The 19862-nt window shown below is 53.6% G+C and overlaps 1 protein-coding gene across 6 annotated transcripts in view; it reads right to left on the bottom strand.

Moving 5' to 3' along the window:
* BCL11B (BCL11 transcription factor B) overlaps positions 1–19862 on the bottom strand; it is a 94740-nt gene that overhangs the window by 42413 nt on the left and 32465 nt on the right. For 4 of the 6 annotated variants that reach the window (XM_067726157.1, XM_067726186.1, XM_067726167.1 and 1 more), the window contains one exon: positions 10040–10255. The exons of the other annotated variants lie outside the window; for them this stretch is intronic. In XM_067726157.1, coding sequence (XP_067582258.1) covers positions 10040–10255 — 216 coding nt within the window. The remainder of the gene's footprint in view (positions 1–10039; positions 10256–19862) is intronic. 6 annotated transcript variants of the gene reach the window in all.

The raw sequence follows: 19862 nt of genomic DNA, 5'->3' as shown, positions 1-19862 counted from the left end.
TAAATCAACTCTACTCCAACAAGAAGTAACAATTATATTTAAAGAAATAAATAAATAAAAAGGAAGGTGATTCTGACACACGCTGTAACCTTGAGGACCTAATACTGAGTGACACCAGCCAGACACCAAAAAGACCGTGATTCCACTCATAGGAGAGTCCCAGCGTGGTCAGACTCATAGAGACAGGAAGTGGAGTGAGGGCTGTGGGCTGGAGTTGTGGGGGGGCGGGGGTGAGCGTTTAATGGGGACAGAGCTTCCATTTGGGGTGACAAAAAAGTGCTGGTGATGGATGGTGGTGACTGTACTTAAGGCGACTTGACTAAAAAGGGTTAAAATGGTACATTTCATGTTTTGCATATTTACCATGATAAAAAATAAATAAATTCCAGCACACATAGGCTCAAACCGTTGCGAGAGGGCTTCCCTGGTGGCGCAGTGGTTGAGAGTCCACCTGCCGATGCAGGGGATGCGGGTTCATGCCCCGGTCCGGGAAGATCCCACATGCTGTGGAGCGGCTGGGCCCGGGAGCCATGGCCGCTGAGCCTGTGCGTCCGGAGCCTGTGCTCCGCAACGGGAGAGGCCACAAGAGTGAGAGGCCCGCGTACGGCAATAAAAAAAAACCAAAAAAAAACGTTGCGAGAAAGAATCGGTGCAGATGATCGTATGCAGCCCGTGCACACAGTGGGCCCTCAAGCAGTGGTTCCCTTCACTAGTAAAGCAAGAATAAAACAAGGCGCCGGTTAATAAAGCACAAGGAAACTCAAGACGAGGGCGCCTGCGTCAGCGCTGCTCACATACAGCTCCAAGGGCGACTCAGGCACCCGGGGGCCTGGTCCCGCCAGCCACTCCTCACCTCTTATGAACAAAGGCAATCATTAAAAATGTCTGGACTTATGGAAAGACTCCAACTGCCCCTGTCTCTGCAGGTGGTGACTCCGTTTTTGCACTAACCTCCCTGGAGAAGTCCCGAGACCTCTGATCCCTTCCGCTGAAATCATAAAACACAGGCATTCTTATCACCCCGAGCTGCTCTGTGATTCATAACTTGCTCCTCTCCCTCACACCTGCCAGGTACAAGGCCAGCAGGTGGGCAGTCTGGGAGCCAGAAAGCAAGAAAAGGAGCAGGCTGTGGTTCCCAGACCCAAGGAGACCCGGGTTCAAATCCCACCTCTGCCGTCTACCAGCTGTGCAACTTCGGGCAAGTCGCATCACCTCTCTGGTCACAGTCTCGTCACCTGTGAACTACAGAATAGGTTGCCTTCCTAAGGGAGAAGCTTACATGTGTGGGAAGGCCCCTGCAGAGAGCCTGATGCACAGTGGGGACACAAAAATGATGACCAGGGCTTCCCTGGTGGCGCAGTGGTTGAGAGTCCGCCTGCCGATGCAGGGGACACGGGTTCATGCCCCAGTCCGGGAAGATCCCACGTGCCGCGGAGCGGCTGGGCCCGTGAGCCATGGCCGCTGAGCCTGCGCGTCCGGAGCCTGTGCTCCGCAGCGGGAGAGGCCACAACAGTGAGAGGCCCGCGTACCGCAAAAAAAAAAAAAATGATGACCAGGCCATGACCCGGTGGCCCCCTGCTGAGTGTAAGGACGCTGATGGGAGAGGAAATCACGGTGGATGCATCACCCACCCTGACCACACACCGTGGTCACACACACCCCCACCCCGGGCTCTCGGTTATTATTAAATAACACCCAAGGAGGGGGTGGGAGTGACGGGCAGGCTATGATTCCCCGCAGGTGTAACGCCGGGCAGCTCCGAGCAGCTAAACCCCACACAGAAGGACCCCTGCCCGCCAAGGGTGTCTTCCCATCGCTTTTTGGATTAAATTGGCCAGCCTTGATTATGTTTGTCATGGTTTAGATTATTTGGGTTTGATTGTGAAATGTGTACAGTACACAGCCCCTCTGCCCTGACCAGCCCTGGGGTTTGAAAAGTCAAGTACATCTTGTTCCTCCCACCAAAAAAGCAACAAAGAACACCTCCAGCTGTAAGGACGATGAAAAGTTGGTTTCTCCTGAAGGAGGAGAAATTGCTTCTAGGGAACTGTGTATGAAAATGAGATGGGAACAGCATGCCCTGTATTTCTTCGGCTTGCTCTCACAAATGTGAACACACCTTTTCTGGGTCTTCGTCATCCACCAGCACCTAGAGGGCTCGGCCAGCCCAAGCGCTGGGAAGACCAAAATAGCGATATAAGTCAACCTGGTGTGTGAAGGAATCTGAGGTTGATTTAATGATAAAAGCTTTTCCCATGTTCCAGGCCTCTTCATCAATGTCACAACTTCCCTCTGGTGGTCTGAGGGTCCAGAAACACTCTGTGTTCCTGCAAGTCACTAACAACTCAGACCCCTTAGGGGCCAGCCGGGACTACAGAAGGCTCACTGGGTCAGCAGGACCCCTCCTGGCAGGTACCCACACCCACATCTGTCACTGACCCACGCCTTGGAAGAAGCCTGTCCCCTCCGCCAGCCTCACCTTCTCCATCAGGAAAATCCCAGTGGTCCTCGGGGGCCCTCCCAGCTCCCACAAGCCCAGTTGTTTAACTTCCTTTAAGCAGAGAAAGGCATCATGGAGCGTGTCTCTCGCACTCTGTGCTCCCCCACTGCCGTGAGCTCCTCTAGGGCAGAGACCCCAGGGAGCTCATTCCTGGATCCCTGGAGTTCAGCCCAGATCAGGCACCAGCATGATCGGTGAAGGAAGGAAGACGCAGGGGACTCTCCCAGGATCGTGTCCGAATGTGGTCTGGTCTCTCACGGGTGAGCTGCTTTTCTGTTGCCCACGTCTGAGCCACCAAGCAGCCCAACGTGAAGCCGGAAGGGAGAGCCGAGAACACGACTTCACAGCTGGCCAGACCTGAGTTCCGATCTCAGTTCTGCTGTTTGTGTGCTGTGTGACCCCCGGGGCATTGCTTGGCCTCTCTGAGCTCCAGTATCCTCATGAGCAAAAGGATGGAGCTGCCTTTCCTTACAGGTGCTATGACGACGGGTGACTGAGTGAGGTATGCAAAGTGCCCAGGACAGTGCTGGGAACTAGCAGGCCCTTTAGACACGGCGGCAAGTCTTAGGAGCAGTGATGGCGGTGGGCCATCCTCCTCTTTCATTCATGCTAAGAACACCTCCCAGGCAGGACTTTCAAACAGATGGCAACCAAGTCATCATCGAGGTACGGGGTACCCAGGCTTTTCGACAGCCCAGCCTTCTCCTTCCTGCCCCCCCACTTCCCTTTGCCTCTGCTTCCCCACGTGCTGGTGATCAGCAGTGGCCACCCCAGCGTGGAAGCCCATCAGGGGACCCTCCAAGGCAGGGATCAAGAGTGGATACTTCTAGTGTCCCCATTTCCCAGATGGGGAAACTGAGGCTTGGAGAAAGAAAGCAGCTGGCCCAGGGTCACATATTGACACCTGTGCACCTTGAGAACAAGGACTAAGCACGGTCCCATCTCTGGAGCTTCCCACAATGCCTGCAGCTCTTCCGCCAATATGTGTCCACTATGGCATTTAAGTTCAAGCATAAATCCAAGCCACAGAAGAGACGCCCAGGAAGAGATGGAGCTGCCAGCGATCAGAGCACAACCACAGAATGTCTCAAACCTGGGATGCACAGAGGCAGGTCCCCACTGCAGATGGCAAAACTGGGGGCCCGAGAGGCTAGGTACAGGGCTCCCCAAAGCAAAATTCCTCTCCGTTGCCAAATCTAACTGCACGTTTCACATGGCTTCAGCTAGACGATGAATCTCCTTCTCCAGTTTTCAATATGAACCCAAGAGGGGCAGTATAGCCTAGTGGGCAGAGCCCGGGGGACTCGGTCCAAGCCGGCTCTGCCCCACACACCTTGTGGTCTCTTCCCCACTCTCTGCCTCGGTGTCCCCATCTAGACAATGAAGGGGTTGGGTGAGATGATCTCTCGGGACCCCTGATCCTAGATCGTTTAAAATTAACTCAAGCCTTCAGGTCACCAGAGGCGGACCCATTTCTGGACCATCCCATCCAAGCAGAGGGCGCACAGCCTCCTCTGCCCCTTTCGGATTCCCTTTCAAGCTGCAGAACGTGGCCGCCTTGCTCTGAGATCTCTGATGTCGGTGGCCAGTGCTGCTTCTTCACATCCACTAACTGCTTTAAAGCGCTGCACCCGGCGCTGCATTAAAAATTAATTACACATGCTATTTTATTGCCAGTGCATAATGTAATGAGCACCAGCTGTGCTAAACAGCCAAACTCCTTTTTAAGACAGCTATAAAAAAAAAGAAAGAAAGAAAGAAACTGCACTTCCAAAGGCCTCTCCTGTCAGAGCAGAAAAACAGCAACATCTTGTGCGGATTTGAACAGAACTCTTTGATTTAGCTCTGCCTTCAGAACGTCTGAAGGGCCGGCTTGCAGAGGGAAACGGAATCTGGTGAGGCTGCACCGGTCTCCACTCCGGGATGTTGCTGGGACCCCCCTTTTATCTAAGGACAGTCATGCGGGTAGGTGCCCCTGCCCCCCACTAGGCAGCATCGCACTCCTTCTGGCCCCCAGTCCCCGTCTGGCGCCCGGTGGTGCTGGAGGAGATGTGAGTCTGCAGCTCTGGCGGACAGGGGACTTTTCTGGAGTCCACCCAAGCCCTGCCACCCTCCTTCCCGGGAGCCTTGCAGCTCTCCATGGCCTCTCCCAGCACTTCCTCCGATTACTGAAGGAGGTGCCTGGGTTCTAAAGGCAGGTGGTCAAGGGCAGCCTCTACAGCAGCATGATTCCAAGAAGCCAGCAGACACCAGAGCAGACTCCAGGAACCGCTGATAAGCTGGACCCACAGCCCCTTGCACGATGTAGACAGCGGCGCAGGGCGTACAGACGACTCTTTAAATTTTTAATAATTCCCCTGAAAGCCCTTCCTCCACAGCGAGCCAACCACCATGGCCCCTGGGACCTGGTGAGCCCAGAAAGACCCCACAAGGAATGGGACTTTGCAGAATCAGGAGAAAGGCAAGGGAGTGTCCGGAACCTTCCCCGAAAGCGTGCTTCTGTCCACCCACACTCACCCACACTCACTTCTCTTCTTCACCCCATACTCACCCCTCCCTCCAAGGTCTCCACGGAGGCCCCCACGCCCCACCGGAGCGCCTCTGCACCCCCTGCCCCAGACTGGAGGCATATGCACCAGCAGGGGCCTGGAGAGCGTTGCCATCTTGGGCCACATCGCCCTGCGGCTGCCCACTGATCCTCCAGTGTCAATCAAACCCAGACCGAAATGAAACTACGGCCTGCTTCTTGTTCTGGTATGAAATGTGCAAAGCACAGACCATATCATTAACATAAAACTTCCAGAAATAAGACCACTTTCCAGACAGACTGTATTAATTGCATCAAGCTTCCACAGCTAGGGTGGTCTAAGCTACGGCATCCCATTGGAAGGATTCGGTTATAAAAACCAACGCAAAATGAACACTGGGATATAACTGAAAGAGGAGAAAACGACAGATTCTACTGTGAAATCCTACTATGTACTTACAGGTATTCTTTTATCTTTATTGTCCCTTTAACCCATGCCAAGACACCCCAGACTAGTTAAATAACACAGCAAGCACAATTTCAGTAGAAAAGTAAATTGAATTTAACTTTACAAGATTGCCCTGTGATTTCAGCATATCCTAATGACTGCAACTGACTCCTTCTATTAAATCCAAACACTTCACTTCCCCGAGCCAGGATCCCGTGCGTTCTTGCTGAAGACCTTGAACTTCACCAAGCGCATGTATTAATCATCATGGCTGATGACCATTTGCGGCTTTTAAATATGCAATGAAGTTTCTCAGTTCCTTTTCCACTTCCCGATGCTGGTACACGATCTGAGCCAGCCAAGAGGCTAAATGCCTTTAAGAATGGAAACTAGGGATCCAGCTTGATTCCAAACAGAGCCGAGCAGGTAATGATATAATGATGTGAAATCCATCCTGCTCGGGCATGAGTCAGAATGTCTGGAGGGCTCACTCAGCAAGAGGCATTGTTCTCAGCACCTGGCGTGTATGACCTCAGCCAGTCCTCAGAACAAGTCGTCAATGACCCCCATTTTGCAGGTGGGGAAACTGAGGCAGAGGGTGGAAATGACTTGTCCAAGGTCACAGAGCCATACAGGACGGAGCAGCCTTCACCCTGCAGTCTGATACTCTGATGACTGCCTCCCAGTGGTAGAAACCTCAGAATAGGGAAGGGTTCAGGGGTCCAAAGCCCAGTGGTTCTCTGAACACCCTACCCCTGCCTTGGGAACCCCCGCCAAGTCCCATACCCAGGCATCCCTAGCATCTCAGTAATCGACACTGATCAGTATGTTCTCAATATGAGGAGCCTCGTTTTTTTGTTTGTCTTGTTTTGTTTTGTTGCGGCACGTGGGCCTCTCACTGCCGTGGCCTCCCATTGCAGAGCACAGGCTCCAGACGTGCAGGCTCAGCGACCATGGCTCACGGGCCCAGCTGCTCCGCGGCATGTGGGATCCTCCCGGACCAGGGCACGAACCCGTGTCCCCTGCATCGGCAGGCGGACTCTCAACCACTGCACCACCAGGGAAGCCCAAGGAGCCTCGTTTTTAAATGCTACATATGTACCACACACACGTGTGTATGTGTGTGTGTGTATACATATATATATTTACACAAGGGGAAACTGAGGCCCAGAGAGGGGAAATGACTTATTCAAGGTCACTGGCCGGGTGGAGTAAAGGCCAAGACCACAGCCTTAGACTTTTGATTCCCCGGGCACCTTGGAGAAGTTCCTACGTGGAATTTCTCAGGGTAGAAATTTCAGTTTCCAGGAACACCGCAACCCAACAGAGTCAAAAAGCAAAGGGGGCTCCCCTGGTGGCGCAGTGGTTGAGAGTCCGCCTGCCGATGCAGGGGACACGGTTTCGTGCCCCGGTCCGGGAAGATCCCACATGCCATGGAGCGGCTGGGCCCGTGAGCCATGGCCGCTGAGCCTGCGCGTCTGGAGCCTGCGCTCCGCAACAGGAGAGGCCACGGCAGTGAGAGCCCCGCATACCGCAAAAAAAAAAGCAAAGGGGACCCCTCCTTCCCACTGTGACCATCAGAAGGAGATCTGGGGTTGGGGTCCTGGGAGGCGGGGCTGCTTGGGATGCCGCCAGCCGGAAAGGTACACAAACACACATAACTGTGTGGATTTCTCCCCCATAATATCACATCTTTCTATAAATAACCTCAAATGCATTCACAGGCATGCAATTAACCTGTGTGAAACACAGTTACATCAGGGTTTTCCATATTAATTTGAAGAGATAGGTTCAGTGCATCCTGATGTGAAAAGGGACAGAACAAAGTAAGGACGGCGGCCCCTTTCCATCTTTACAGAGGACCGCTTCTTCCTAACGGGTTACTGGGAATTTGATGGCTCCATTCAAACTACTAATTAAACAGGCACTAAAAACACTTTAGCAAACAGCCCAGTGCCAGGGACAGAAGCCACGAAGGGACCAAAACCACTGGAATAGGATATTTTCAGGTACTGAAACTGATCTGAAAATACGATGGCACAACCTGGTGCAGGCTAATTACCGCAGACCCATCGATGAGAGATCAGTGCCGGCGATCAGGGTACAGCGTCGGAAGCTGAGGGTCGGCCCCTTAGCAGGTCAGGAGGAGAGGTCCCAGGGACCCCAGAAACAGACACAGGCCCACCTCACTCCCCTCCCCAGCACTGCCAGCAAGCATAGGGGCTGTTCACGGGTTCTGAGCCCTCACAGCATCAAATTCTAAAATCAAAGAAGGCTCTAAGCCAGGTGAGCCAACGTCAAAGGTGAAGCAGGTGCAGGATGAGTGACCCAGGATCAAACCCCACCTCTGCCCTTCCAGCCCCTCCCTACAGGTCCCCATTCCCACTCCACCACCCGGCCCACCAGACTGCAAGCTGCAGGAGGGCTGGGACCTGCCATGATGGACCGCACTGTGGTCTGCACAAGAATGAATGAATGGGGTCCAGTGGTTAGGACTCCGCACTTCCAGTGCTGGGGGCCAAGGTTCGATCCCTGGTCGGGAAACTAAGATCCCACAAGATGCGCAGTGTGGCAAAAAAAAAAAAAAAAAAAAAAGAATGAATGAATGAATGAGTGGACAAATGAAGGTGAGCCTTATTTTCTCAACTGTAAAGTGGGGACAGTAAACCCACCTCCTAAGGTGGCTGTGAGCATTAAATTCAAGAACGCACACAAAATGCCTAGCACAAGGCAGCACACAGTAGGCCCTCAATTCATGGTCCCTATGAGGAAGCGGGCAGCACTGTGGCTGAGAGAGTGACTGGGTGAGAACGTCCCCAGGATGTAGGCAGAGGCATGGGGCTCAGTGGGAAGAGGGGTGGCCTTGTCGGGAGGCACCCTGACCACAAATCCCAGTTCTGCAACCTGGGCCCAGCCCCTCACTCTCCCCAAGCCTCTGTTTCCCCATCTGTAAAACAGGGGTGTAACAGCTCCTGCTCGGCACCACAGCTTCTAAGCAGAGCCAGAAGTTAAGCAAAGTGGAAAGTTAAGCGAAGCCCCAGGCACTCCACTGCCAGGGAGAGCGTGTTCCCGCACCACAGAACTTAACCAAGTCCAGTCATGAACGCTCAGGCTGATCTTTGACAGTACGGCCCCCCGAGTGGTTGCAGGGCTGCAGCACTGATTACAGGAAGCCATTAGAGCAGGGCAGCCACCCAGACGAGTAGGCATCCCACACTCAGCAAGCAGGGATCACAGCACAGACCTGCGGAGCCGGGACCGGAGCCCCAATCACCGTGGGCACCCAGGCAGCCCGGGGCAGGGAGCCGGCTTCTCTGTAAGCTGTGCGGACTCCTTCCCAGGTGATTCAGTCTTTGCTTTGTGCGTTCAAGACACAAGCCCAGTACCTATGATGTCACGATCTGTCACAGCAAGGGGTGCTGAAGGCTGCAGGCCACCCCACCAGCAGGAAGGCCCGGGGAGCTCTTGACCCTGGAGCTGGGCCACCTGTGGCCCTCTGCAGAGCTGTGGCTCTAACAGGGACCATCCCTTGGGACAGCTTCAATTAAAAGCAAAACCTGCCCAATAAACAGTTTTCCTTTTACCACTCGAGTCAAGAGAAAGCCTGCAACATACCCGGTGAGAAAGCAGGGACACAAAGAATCTGCCCCGGCTCGGCACCCACCCTCTCCTCTCCCGGCCCCTGCAGGACATTCACCACCACCGGTGTCTGTGTCAGCATCCCGGCTCCCGTGGCCTCAGTGCTTTTTGCATCAGGCTCCGCAAAGATACTGGGCAGGAGAGGCTGGAATGAGAGGTCCCTGCCTGCAAATTCCAGGGACCCCAGGCCAGGGCAGGAGTTTGGGTTTCGCTTGGGGAGGGAGAAGGGATGTAACAGAGAGCAGGTCGGGTCGCCACACTGCGCTGTCTGCCCATCTGTATAATGGGCAGCCACGCCGACCTGGAGCTGGGCGCTCAGCCCCGCCCCCTACCCCTACCCCCACCCCCGACACACCCCACAATGTTTCACTCCCTCCCAGAGCCGAAGCTAACAGGCTCCTTCAGAGAAAACTTTCTTCTAAAAGTTAATGGGCAACACATTCTCGCAAAGAGAAACTCAGCATTTTGGACGGCTCCAGGGATGTACACAGACAACCAAAGAATCTTCTCCTAGCCATGAGCTGGGGGTGAGGGTACTGGTTGGGGTTGGGGGGGGGGGGCGGCAGTGGCGAGGGCAGAAGAAAACCTCAGATGTTAAGCGTTATCCAATTAAACTTTAGCTAAACAGCCCAAAGAGATGAAATTTGGGGGCTGGGGGAAGGCGTTCTGGGAGTGAGACCTCAGAATGGGTGGAGGCACGGGGGTATCTCCTGACCAATGGGGACCAGGGCACCCGGGTACAGCTCTGCCGACATCCTTCGCCATTTCCCCGGCACCTCCCCAAAAGTGCCTTCTGGGGTGCAAGTTGCACGTCTCCCCTGGGTCCCCACCTTGCCCCAGCCCACCTGGGAGAGGCAGCCGCCAGCCCTGCCCAGGGCACACCCGCCATCCCCGGGAGCCCGCCCCCACCGCGGCCGTCGGTTACCTGACAACTGACACTGGCATCCAAAGGGAGCCTCCGTCTGACCCTCACCCTGAGTCCCGTCACCCGAGACAGGGCGCGCGCTGCAGCACGGCAGGGGGAAGCAGGGCGGTAGAGCGCCCAGGGCACGAAGAGGTGAAGTAATCACAGATGTGTGAGGGTGGGAGGAGGAAGCAGCTATGGGGGCCATCGCTGGCAGCTGGGCAGGCCTGCACGGCCCTGGAGAGAAAACAATAGAAAAGGCTGGTCAGTCGGACCCTGGACTGGGCAAGGGCTTCAGGGTGTGGAACGGGGCCCGGGGCAGAGGGCTGCAGGCTGCCCTTCCAGGGTGGGAGGCTCAGGGTGGCAGCCCCTGTGGGGGGCTTGGCGGGGGTGGAGAAGGGAGATGCAGCTGGGACTCGGGTGGGGGCAGGCATCAGGGAAGCGGGAGGGGCCTGAGGGGCTCCTACGTCCTCAGCTGCCAGGTTGGGCTGTCTTGGGACCAGACTTCCATCCCAGGGAGGCCTAATGCCGGGGCCGGGACAGATAGGAGCTGTTGGGGGCCCCTGATCCCAGGAAGGTCTCCCCAGGTAGGGACTTCTGGAGTGTTCTGGAGCAGATCCATTTGGGGATCTGTTTCCCCAAATCTGGGCCACCCCCCTCTGGAAGACCCAGTAAGTTCCAGGCCACCACTTTTCGCTCCATCAGGATGGGCTGCTGGTGCAGGCCTCGGACACCTCCAGGCCACCTCCCAGCGCCTGGGCACTGGCTGAGCCTCCAGCCTGGAGGACTGCCCGCCGGTGCCCCCTCCGGCCCACAGTCCTCAGCAACCGACACCTACACGCAGCACCCAAGCCCCAAGGCCTGTGGGACAGCTCTGAACCTCCTCCCCGAGAAAGCACCGGCACCGCCCAGCACCCCTCTTCACACCTCCCCGGGTCTGACAGCCCCAGCGCAGGGCCAGGGGCCTGCCTGTCTCCAGCAGCCCTACGGCTCGCCCGGGCTCCCCGGCAAGGCCTGCGTTTGATTTGGCTGTTTATCTTCAATGGCTAAGAGACCACCAGGGCACAACATTTGTGTGGAGCCCTTGCCAAAACCACAAGTGAAGAAGCCCAAATTCCCTGGGTAAATAATTGAGCGGAGAAGCATCAGACAAAAGGAAAACATCAAGAAGATGACGGGCAGCTGGGCCCCGGGCCGGCCCTGCCAGGGGTGCCACCCCGCACCCCCAGGCTGTCGGTGCCCCGCACAGGTTTACAGGGGCGGGGATCTGCCCACTCTACGGCCCCCATGAGGGAGTACCCCGTCCGGAAGAGCCACGGGGCCCTGCAAGCCCACCGTGAGCCAGCAGCCTATCAATCTTGATCGTGAGTGCGCTTCCCGGCATGCCCTTGGGGGCAGGGCTCAGCAGACCCACTGCACAGACCAGGAAACTGAGGACATGACTGCAGAAAACTGCAGACAGCAGCAGACAGCCCCACCAAAACCCCGGCTGGCTGCCTGGCTCCAGAAGCAGGGCTCTTTCTCTGTGACCCCTGTCTCTCCAAAACAGGTATTATCCAGGACCGGGGGCATTAGAGCATTTGAGGACCACTTGCACATGTCCGGCCAAGAGGCCAACGCTAACACCACCACCAGCACCTGGCCCCTCTGGGCCAATGAAGACCTTGTGCTAGGCTAGGCTCAGGGCCCAGGCCATTTCTGAGCCCATGACACAGCCCTGGAAGGTGTGGCCAAGACCTCATGCGCTATTCCAGTGACAGACACTGAGCGCAAGGCCGAGTCCCAGATCTGGTGCAGGCCCTCGAGAAACGTCAGCACCTGAGACCAACGTCGGCCACCTCCTCCCGGAAGCCTGCCCTGGCTGGTCCTTGCCTGAAACTCCCCAGCAGTGGACACAGCATGTCCGTCCTTGTCAACCACGTCAGCCCCACTTCACACCATTGAAAGCTCCGGGTCATCGTAACTGTGACAGCGGTTTTGTGCTGGGTCCCTACCACAAGGAGCTGGGCTCGCTTCACCTCAAACACCTCACTCGGCAGGGAAGACCACCCCCCATTCCACAGGGCGGAAACTGAGGCTCGGGGAGGTCTGGACTCGAACCCAGTGTGTCTCCAAAGCCTGGATGTGCCCTGCCTCCGCCTGGGGCTGCAGCTGGGGTGGAGTAACCAGGGAACCCCAGAATCTTGAGAGGAAGGGTGGGAGGGAGCCTGAGGGTCCTTGGGCTGAGTCGGGCTGCTGGAGGTTACAAAAAACAACTCCGGGCCCCCAGGTTCTGGGTGAGGCCACAGCACAGCCACCACCATTTACCATGGCTGAGAAAACCAGCAGGATGCCCAGGTAACTGCTGTCCCAGGCCGGAAGGGTGCAGAACCTGTGTGTCCATGCTTGGGAGGAAGGACCAAAGGGCGTGTCTGGCCGCACCCCTCTCCTTCTGGAAAGGTTGGGCTGAGTTAGGGCCAGAGTCTGTATAGGCAAAACGTCATCCTCCAACTCAGGTAGGGCTGGGGGGCTGGGCCGCCCCCTGGAGGGGCTTCTGAGTGGCCTCCTTAGACTTCTGGCCTCCATGAAGCCCACCTGCTCCAGGGACTGGCTCAGTGGATGCAGGGGAAAGAGAAGCAAGGGTCAGGGGCTTCCAATCCTAAAGCTGCCCACAGAGGACCCTCAGGGTGCTCTCAGAGGGACCCTCTGCCCTGGGGGAGGTCCCCTCACGCCAGCCGGAGCAGCTTAAACCGGAATCCTGCCCAAAGGTGGAACTCCAAAAACACTCTTCTGAAGCTGCAAAAGCCCAAGGTGATGCCAAGAGCCACCTATTGTATGATGAGAGGAAGTGTCCGGAAGAGCAAATCCACGGAGACTGAGATGGAAAGCAGAGAAGTGGCCGCCGGGGCCGGGGAGGGGGGCTGGGGGAGTAAGGGCTAAAGGGTGGAGGGTTTCTTTGGGGGGATGATGGAAATGCTCTGGTGTCAGTGTGACAGCTGCACAACATGGTGAACATACTCAAAACCACTGACTGCACACCTTAAACTGGTGACTTTTACATGATGTGACTCTTATCTCAACTTTTTTTAAAGCCCAACGTGAAGACCGTCTCTGGCTGCAGCACCTGTCCCAGGCCACCTCCCAGCCCTGGGGGTGGCTGCCTTGAGAAGCGCAGCCAGGGAATCCAGAACGCACTTGACAGAGGACTTGAGACCCTGTGATGAGACTGTGCACCTAAGCAGAGGCGGAAGAAGCCCAGAGCACAGAGGCTACGCTGCCTCGGAGAGAGGCCCACGTCCGTCTCCTCCTCTGCCATCTCCTGGCCGCATGACCCGGTTTGAGTCACTGTCTCAGAGCCTCGCCTTTAAAGGAAGGTCAGGACACGCCTGGCCATCTAGTAAACACCCAATAACCGTCACTATCCTTCATTTATTTTCCATTCCGGAACTTTCTCTGACTCCCTATGGGTCCTCCCCACAGCATGGCAGCAAAGGCCGCCACCACCCGTCCCCACAAAGCCCTGAAAGGCACTCCTTTAAAAAGGTACTCTCTTCTGAGGTCTAGGCTGGCTCCCCTCTGGAACTGGAACAGACACACGTGTACCGAGGTATGTGGCAGAGGGACGCCAAGACGCCATCTCAGCTTTACGTGGGATCCAGGTGGCTTAAAGATAAAATCCCGGCTGGCTCGATTCCTTACCATGGAAGTTCACTTTGGTTAAAGGAAAAAGAAATAAACAATGGCTACACATGTCATCTCATTTAAGCCCAGCAGCCTTCCTATCAGAGAGCTATTAGGACCCTCCTCTCACAGACAAGGAAACTGAGGCTGGGTGTCCAACACCACAAGGCTCAGAGGGCTGAGACTCTAGCTCTATGCAATCCATACAGAAAGGTACAAAATGACCAAAATTAAGACCCCTAAGATATCTCCTAAGCTCCAAATCCGGGTGATTTGGAATGCCTCCATTCTGCGGGAGTCTGTAACCACCCATCTCCCTTCTAGAGGGGCCCTGCAGATGGTCCTGCCTCACTCTGCACACATGCGCACTACCCAGCAGACACGCCCACACCGACTGATGCAGACACAAAAAACTCCCTGGAAAAGCCCCAGCCTGGTTTCGAGGGGAAGGCGAGCCTTTCCCAACGCTGCATCCTCGGTGTCCCCTCCCACATGGGAGGGTTACAGATTCCTAGCTAGCAAGAGGAGTTCTAGAATACACTGTGTAGGAGATGTATATTTTTCTCCCTACCGATGCCTTTCAATGGATACATTTTATAAGCCAAGAACTCCTACTGATGGTGCAAAAATGAGTCATAGATCAAGGAGGGAGACAGACAGGGAGCGAGTGCATGTGAGTGAGGGCCACTGGCAAGGAAACCTGACAGTCCCCGCGCCCCCTCCCCCCATGCCAAGACATTAATTCTCACAAGTCGGAGAAAATTACTATGCATGAATGCAAAAAGCATGATCAGGAGTAATTAACATGGCTTCATATGCAAATTTTATTAATGCAGAAGTACAAAGTCATTATGCAAATGAGACTTACGTCAACTCTCTTGACAAATATTCATCTCTGAGGCTCAAGTTTCTTCCTTTTTATTTATTTATTTAATTTCTCTCCCCACCCCCACCCCCACCTTTTTTTTTTCCTGGTGGTTTGGTTTGGTTTTTCGATTTTTTTTTTTTTTTTTTTTTGCAGGTGGGGGGCAGGTAGGGCTGGTGGCCACTTCGGTGGCAGCAAACCACGAGGTCTGTTTGACAAGTCTGCAGAGTTGTTTTTCAACCAGAGAAATTTATTCTTGCATTGTTGATTTTTTTTTTTTTTTTTTTTTTTTTTGCGGGGGAGTGCTGCTGGCAGGTACAAGACAGCTCATAGGAGAAGAGGAAAAAGTAAAAAAATTTTTAAAAAAAAGCTCTGGGCAGCAGGCAGCCAATCAAAACGCCAGAGCCTGTAATGAGGGCGATTGATGGCTCTTTGGCTTTTACTGCAGGGTAATGAACTAGACTCCAGTCTGAGGAGGGGGAAAATATGAATATTCATGAGACTGTGCTCCTGCCTTTGATGATTAAAGAAATTTTTAATATTCAAATAAGCACTTGCCAAGTGATTAACAAAGAACATGCACGCAGAAATATGGAAATGGGAGCCGGGAAGGATTCGAGAGGCGAACAGACTGCAGGAAAGGCAGCCCCAAATTTCATAAACAAGATAGGCAGATAACCCAGTTCGCACGCGGGCAAATAAAAACATTTCTTTCGATCGCTTAAATATTTTGCCAGCTACTTTGTCTTAAGGATGATAAAAATATTACGTATTAAGCAGGAGGGGGTAGCAGGGAGGGAGAAAGAGAGAGAAATCGCATGAAGTCAAATGCTCTGCTCACACTGAAGAATCCTCATCCTAGCCCACCTCCCCGCACCCCGATGGGAAACGGGGACTCTTTCTGGTTTGCTAGAGAGAGAAGATGGAGGGAAGCCACCTTAGACTTGAAAACCCAGTGATGGAGGTTCTGGCCTGCCTGTCGGGGGCACTGCGTGGTGGGGATACGGCCTGGGGTTGGCATGTCCGCGGCAAGTGGTCATTTGTTGCTTCGAGGCTGGTCCAGAGGCTCAAAGGCAGGAGACCATGACATCTAGAGGTGCGGGGGGTGTGATTCTTGGGGTCTCCAACCTGGAGAGCTCAGGGCCTCCTCTGGACTCAGACCCTGGTCAAAACACCTAAGGAAAGTAGTCATAGGGAATAACAGGTACATCTCGAGAAGGTGAGCCGACTCAGACTCCAGCACGGGGTCTGGCCTGGGCCTCTGCAGGGCCATCGAGGGAAAGGGCTCCATCAATCCAGCAGCCTCCATGAGCTGTCTGCTAGGGCTCCTATTTTAACAGCTCCACCACGGGTTCACGGTGAAGCACATAATAACAGTATTAGCTAGTAAAACGACCCTGCGGTTAAAACACATCTAATTAGCAGCCGATGACATCCATTTTGGCGATTTCCTATTTGAAAGAAGCAGAGCGCTACCTTAGAGCCAAGCAGTGGATACTTACCCAATAAACCCAGGCCTTTCCATCATCTGTCTCTTTCTCTCTCTCCCTCTTGTGCGGGGACTGGGGAGGGGTGGGTAGAGAGTAGGGAGTGGTTGAGACAGTGGGAATAGGGAAGAAAGATTCTAAGGAGCCTTCTTTGTTACTCAATTTCTGAGCTACAAGGGTCCTGGGGGAGGGGTACTCAAAAAATAAATTCCTTCACTCCACAGGTATTATTTCATGTCTTTTTCTTAGTTTTTCATAACCAAGCTCTGGGAACCAGCGAAGACTAGAAGTTGTTTTTCATTTCATTCTAGATATAGATATAGATACAGATATAGATATAGATATAGATATATAAAATAAGACAGAGCAGAAAGGGAATCCAAGGCTTTAAGTGAACGCAGTAAGTCACCGTGAGAACCCCCAAGCCCAAGGTCAGGTCCCCAGGGCAGGCCCCGAGGGTGAGTGGGTGTGGGGCACGGCTTGGTCACTGCACCAGAGCGTTTGGGGGACCTAAAATCCTCTATGGGGAGCTGCGGCTCCCCAAGTCCTACTTCCCACTACCAGATTCACATTTAGTCAGGCTAGTCTGAGCACCCACCAGGGTGTCCCTGGCTGCAGCAGGTTTGGGTGTGGGGGTGCATGTGTAAGGTCCTTTAGAAGAGAAGCAAGGAAAAGGAGAAATGAGGTCTCACGGGGTTTGCACAGCTGTGTTTCAAGCCTTCCCTTACGGTCATTACAGGAGAGACAAAACACATAGCTCCAATCCACGTCCGGCCTTTACTGAGGCTGCATGCTGCCAACAGCAGCCCTCTCGCCTGCCTGGGAGAGTGGAGGTTCCGATGCAGGTGGAAGGGGCTGCTTGGCTTTCCTCCCTGCAGCCTGGGCCTGGCCGGGCTTAGGAACACCGTGGGTACCCAGTGCCGGGCAGCAGGAGGGAGGAGCCTGCAAGAACGTCTCTGGGCCTAAGGCCAGGTCCACTGCCACTCCCCCAGTGAACATCCAGAGACCGCCCAGAGCCCTGGGTTAACACCAGGGCATCTTCCTGCACCCACATTCTCCAGAAGGCTTGGCCACCGAGAGGAGGCCAGAAGCACAGCCCTCCCGACACCCCAAGCCTGGCCACCTCCCCCTGGTGCGCCTCCCACCTCCTGTGCTCCTGAGATCTGTCACGGTGAATCACCACTTCAACTATTTTTGCTCTGCAGTACGCGGCACATTTAATGCATCCCAGAAAAGGGAGAGGCGAGGCACAGGAACAACCTTGCCCCCCAAAAACACCGCCACACCCGCTTTCCTCCTTCCACCGGGGCTCGAAAAGGGAACACCCTCCCCGGCAGCTGCATCTTGCAGTTAGAAGCAGGCACACACGCGCACCCCCTGGCCAGGTCCAAAAGCACCTGTTCCAATGACTACCAACCACAATTTCCTCAAGATGCAAGCAGCTGAAATACGCCAGGGCAGCAGATCCCCTTTCCTGCGTCCTGAGCCAAGGATCAGTGAGGTTACATCACAAATTCCAAAACCTTCCCTGGCCCTTCCAAAAGGTCCAGTAAGGGATCAGAGGAAACCTCAGGCACGGCTGGGGAGGCAGGGTGTGGCTGAACCATATTCTGGGAACCGTTTCGGGGTAAGATGGAGGCAGCTGGGCAAGTACTCGGGCTGACCACGCCAACCCCTAGTGGGCACCTGCAGGAGAAAGTGCACAGCTTCAACTCTCCTTCTGCTGTCTTTCGGGGAAATCCCTGGAGCTCTCTGAACTGCTGGGATGCCAGTAAACACAATCACTTGTTCTCCAGCCGGGAGGTAAGGCCTAGGCACCGTGGCTTCGAGACACACACAGATAAACAGGTATGAGTCCTCTGGGATGACCTCAGCAGGAAGGGTCGGCCAAATTGGAGCCCACGATCCTGGAATGGGCAGGCCTGGGGACAACAGAAGGTGAAACCATGTGTCTCACTAGCTAGAAAAATGTATGCATGCACATCTATTATAGAGAGATTGTACATATATGCATACACACACACACACAGGCACGCATACATCAGCAATGTGGGCATGTTAAAATGTCTGCATGCGCTCCACGCAATCTATAGAGGCCAAGGACAAACCAGAGTTGACAGATTCTGTGAATCTCACCAGCAAAAACAGCCGACCAATACCTAGCAGAGGAATTTCCCCTTTCCCCCTGATTTGGGCCTTCTGATCAGAAGCTGGGTAGCGGCTTCCATCTTCAGCAGTTTCTGCCCTAAAACACAATGTATGCAAGATCCTCAAGGAATCTTCTCTTGGGCTGTATCAGGAGCCACAAACAGCATAAGCACGTATCTTCGTGAAACACCCCTGGGCAAGAAGCTCAGTCTATACGTGGAAGTCAGAAGCTGGTTAAATCGTTTGGATTTCAAGCAGGAAGACTTTGGGACTTGGGGTCAGGACCCTGCAGCCCTTTCCCAGATGGCCAAGCTCCAATGACCAGCTTGGCCAGGCAGGCCTTAGACATGTCCCCATTCATTTCAGCCTGGGGGGAGGGGGGAGGGGGAAGTCCACAGTCAAGACAGAAGTCACGTGTCCCATGAAGGGAAATAAGCCAGGAGGTGATTCTTCAGATTTGGCGCCTACAGTGAGTTTTAAACTAAGGGCATATTTTTGTTTCGCACCAGCATCCACTGGGCCTGGTATCTGAGGGATGCCTGGGAACACTGAACCCTCACATTAGTTTACAAACTGGTGAGTTCATAAGTTGTCGTGGTTTGCAGGTCCCACCAACTCCAACACTGGCTTTGCCATGTGCAGAGTGCACAGTGGAACCACAGGACAAAGTCTGAACTATGAGAATCCCAGAGAATTAAGAACGAAAATAAGGCAGCCCAGCCAATGAAAAGAACATCACGCCACTGGAATGCCCAGCAAGGTGCCCAGCAAGGAGGTTACCCTGATGACTCAGTCTGAGAGGAGCAGGCAGGAAAAGGGATTACAATTCCAGGTGTTGATGGAGTTGTGGATTTGAGGAATGTAGGTATCACCAACCTTTTTTTCAGCTCTGTCTTTTTTTTTTTTTTTTTTTTGACCATAAAATTCTACCTGGGCAATAAGGGAACATGCAACCACAAGGGCCAGTGGAGGTCCTTGCTTTAGATGGACTAGAAATTTAACCCGATTACAAGGATGTTTTAAAAAATAATAAAGGGAGAGAGGGAGGGAGGAAGAGAAAGAAAAAGAAGAAGAAAAAAATCCAATTGTATTAAAAAAAAAAAAAAAACCCTGCTACAGTGTAAATGCATTTTTTGGTTTTAGTTGCATTTATTAGAGTTACATGCAATTGATCTCTACTATTGTAATAAAAAAACCCAGCTCTCCCCTGCATTTTGTTGTTGATTGAATCTTCTTTTTCTCCCTTCATTTCTTTTCACCTTTTGCTAATGGACATATAAAACACTGAGGTTCAACGCTTTGCATCACGTAAGAACAAAATCTTTCTATGGCCTCTTTATGTTTCTAAGCCAAGTCTGAAATGTCACTGACTAAAACACACTGAACAGGCCTATAATTACTTTCAACAAAATACTTCCTTTAACTGAGTTTTCTGTATGTAGATGGCATTTCATGTACATATTGTGAGCCCTCCTTTCAGCGCAGGTAGCATTTGATGGCGAAAATCACAAATGTTTCTTCTCAGGGAGCCGTCTGACAGCCACCTTCTTCTTTTTCGACGTGAAATCATTTTCCTTTCCCAACACACCAACAGTGACGTACAGTGTGTGCACAACAAAATTTGTAAAAATTAACACTTCGCCAGATTAATTTAATAAAGATAGTTAGCACATTAACACCAATA

The sequence above is a fragment of the Pseudorca crassidens genome, chromosome 1 (genome assembly GCF_039906515.1).
Source record: "Pseudorca crassidens isolate mPseCra1 chromosome 1, mPseCra1.hap1, whole genome shotgun sequence".
In the NCBI taxonomy this organism is placed as follows: domain Eukaryota; kingdom Metazoa; phylum Chordata; class Mammalia; order Artiodactyla; family Delphinidae; genus Pseudorca; species Pseudorca crassidens.
Note: the sequence above shows the minus strand (reverse complement) of the source record. Positions and strands in the feature narration are given on the sequence as shown.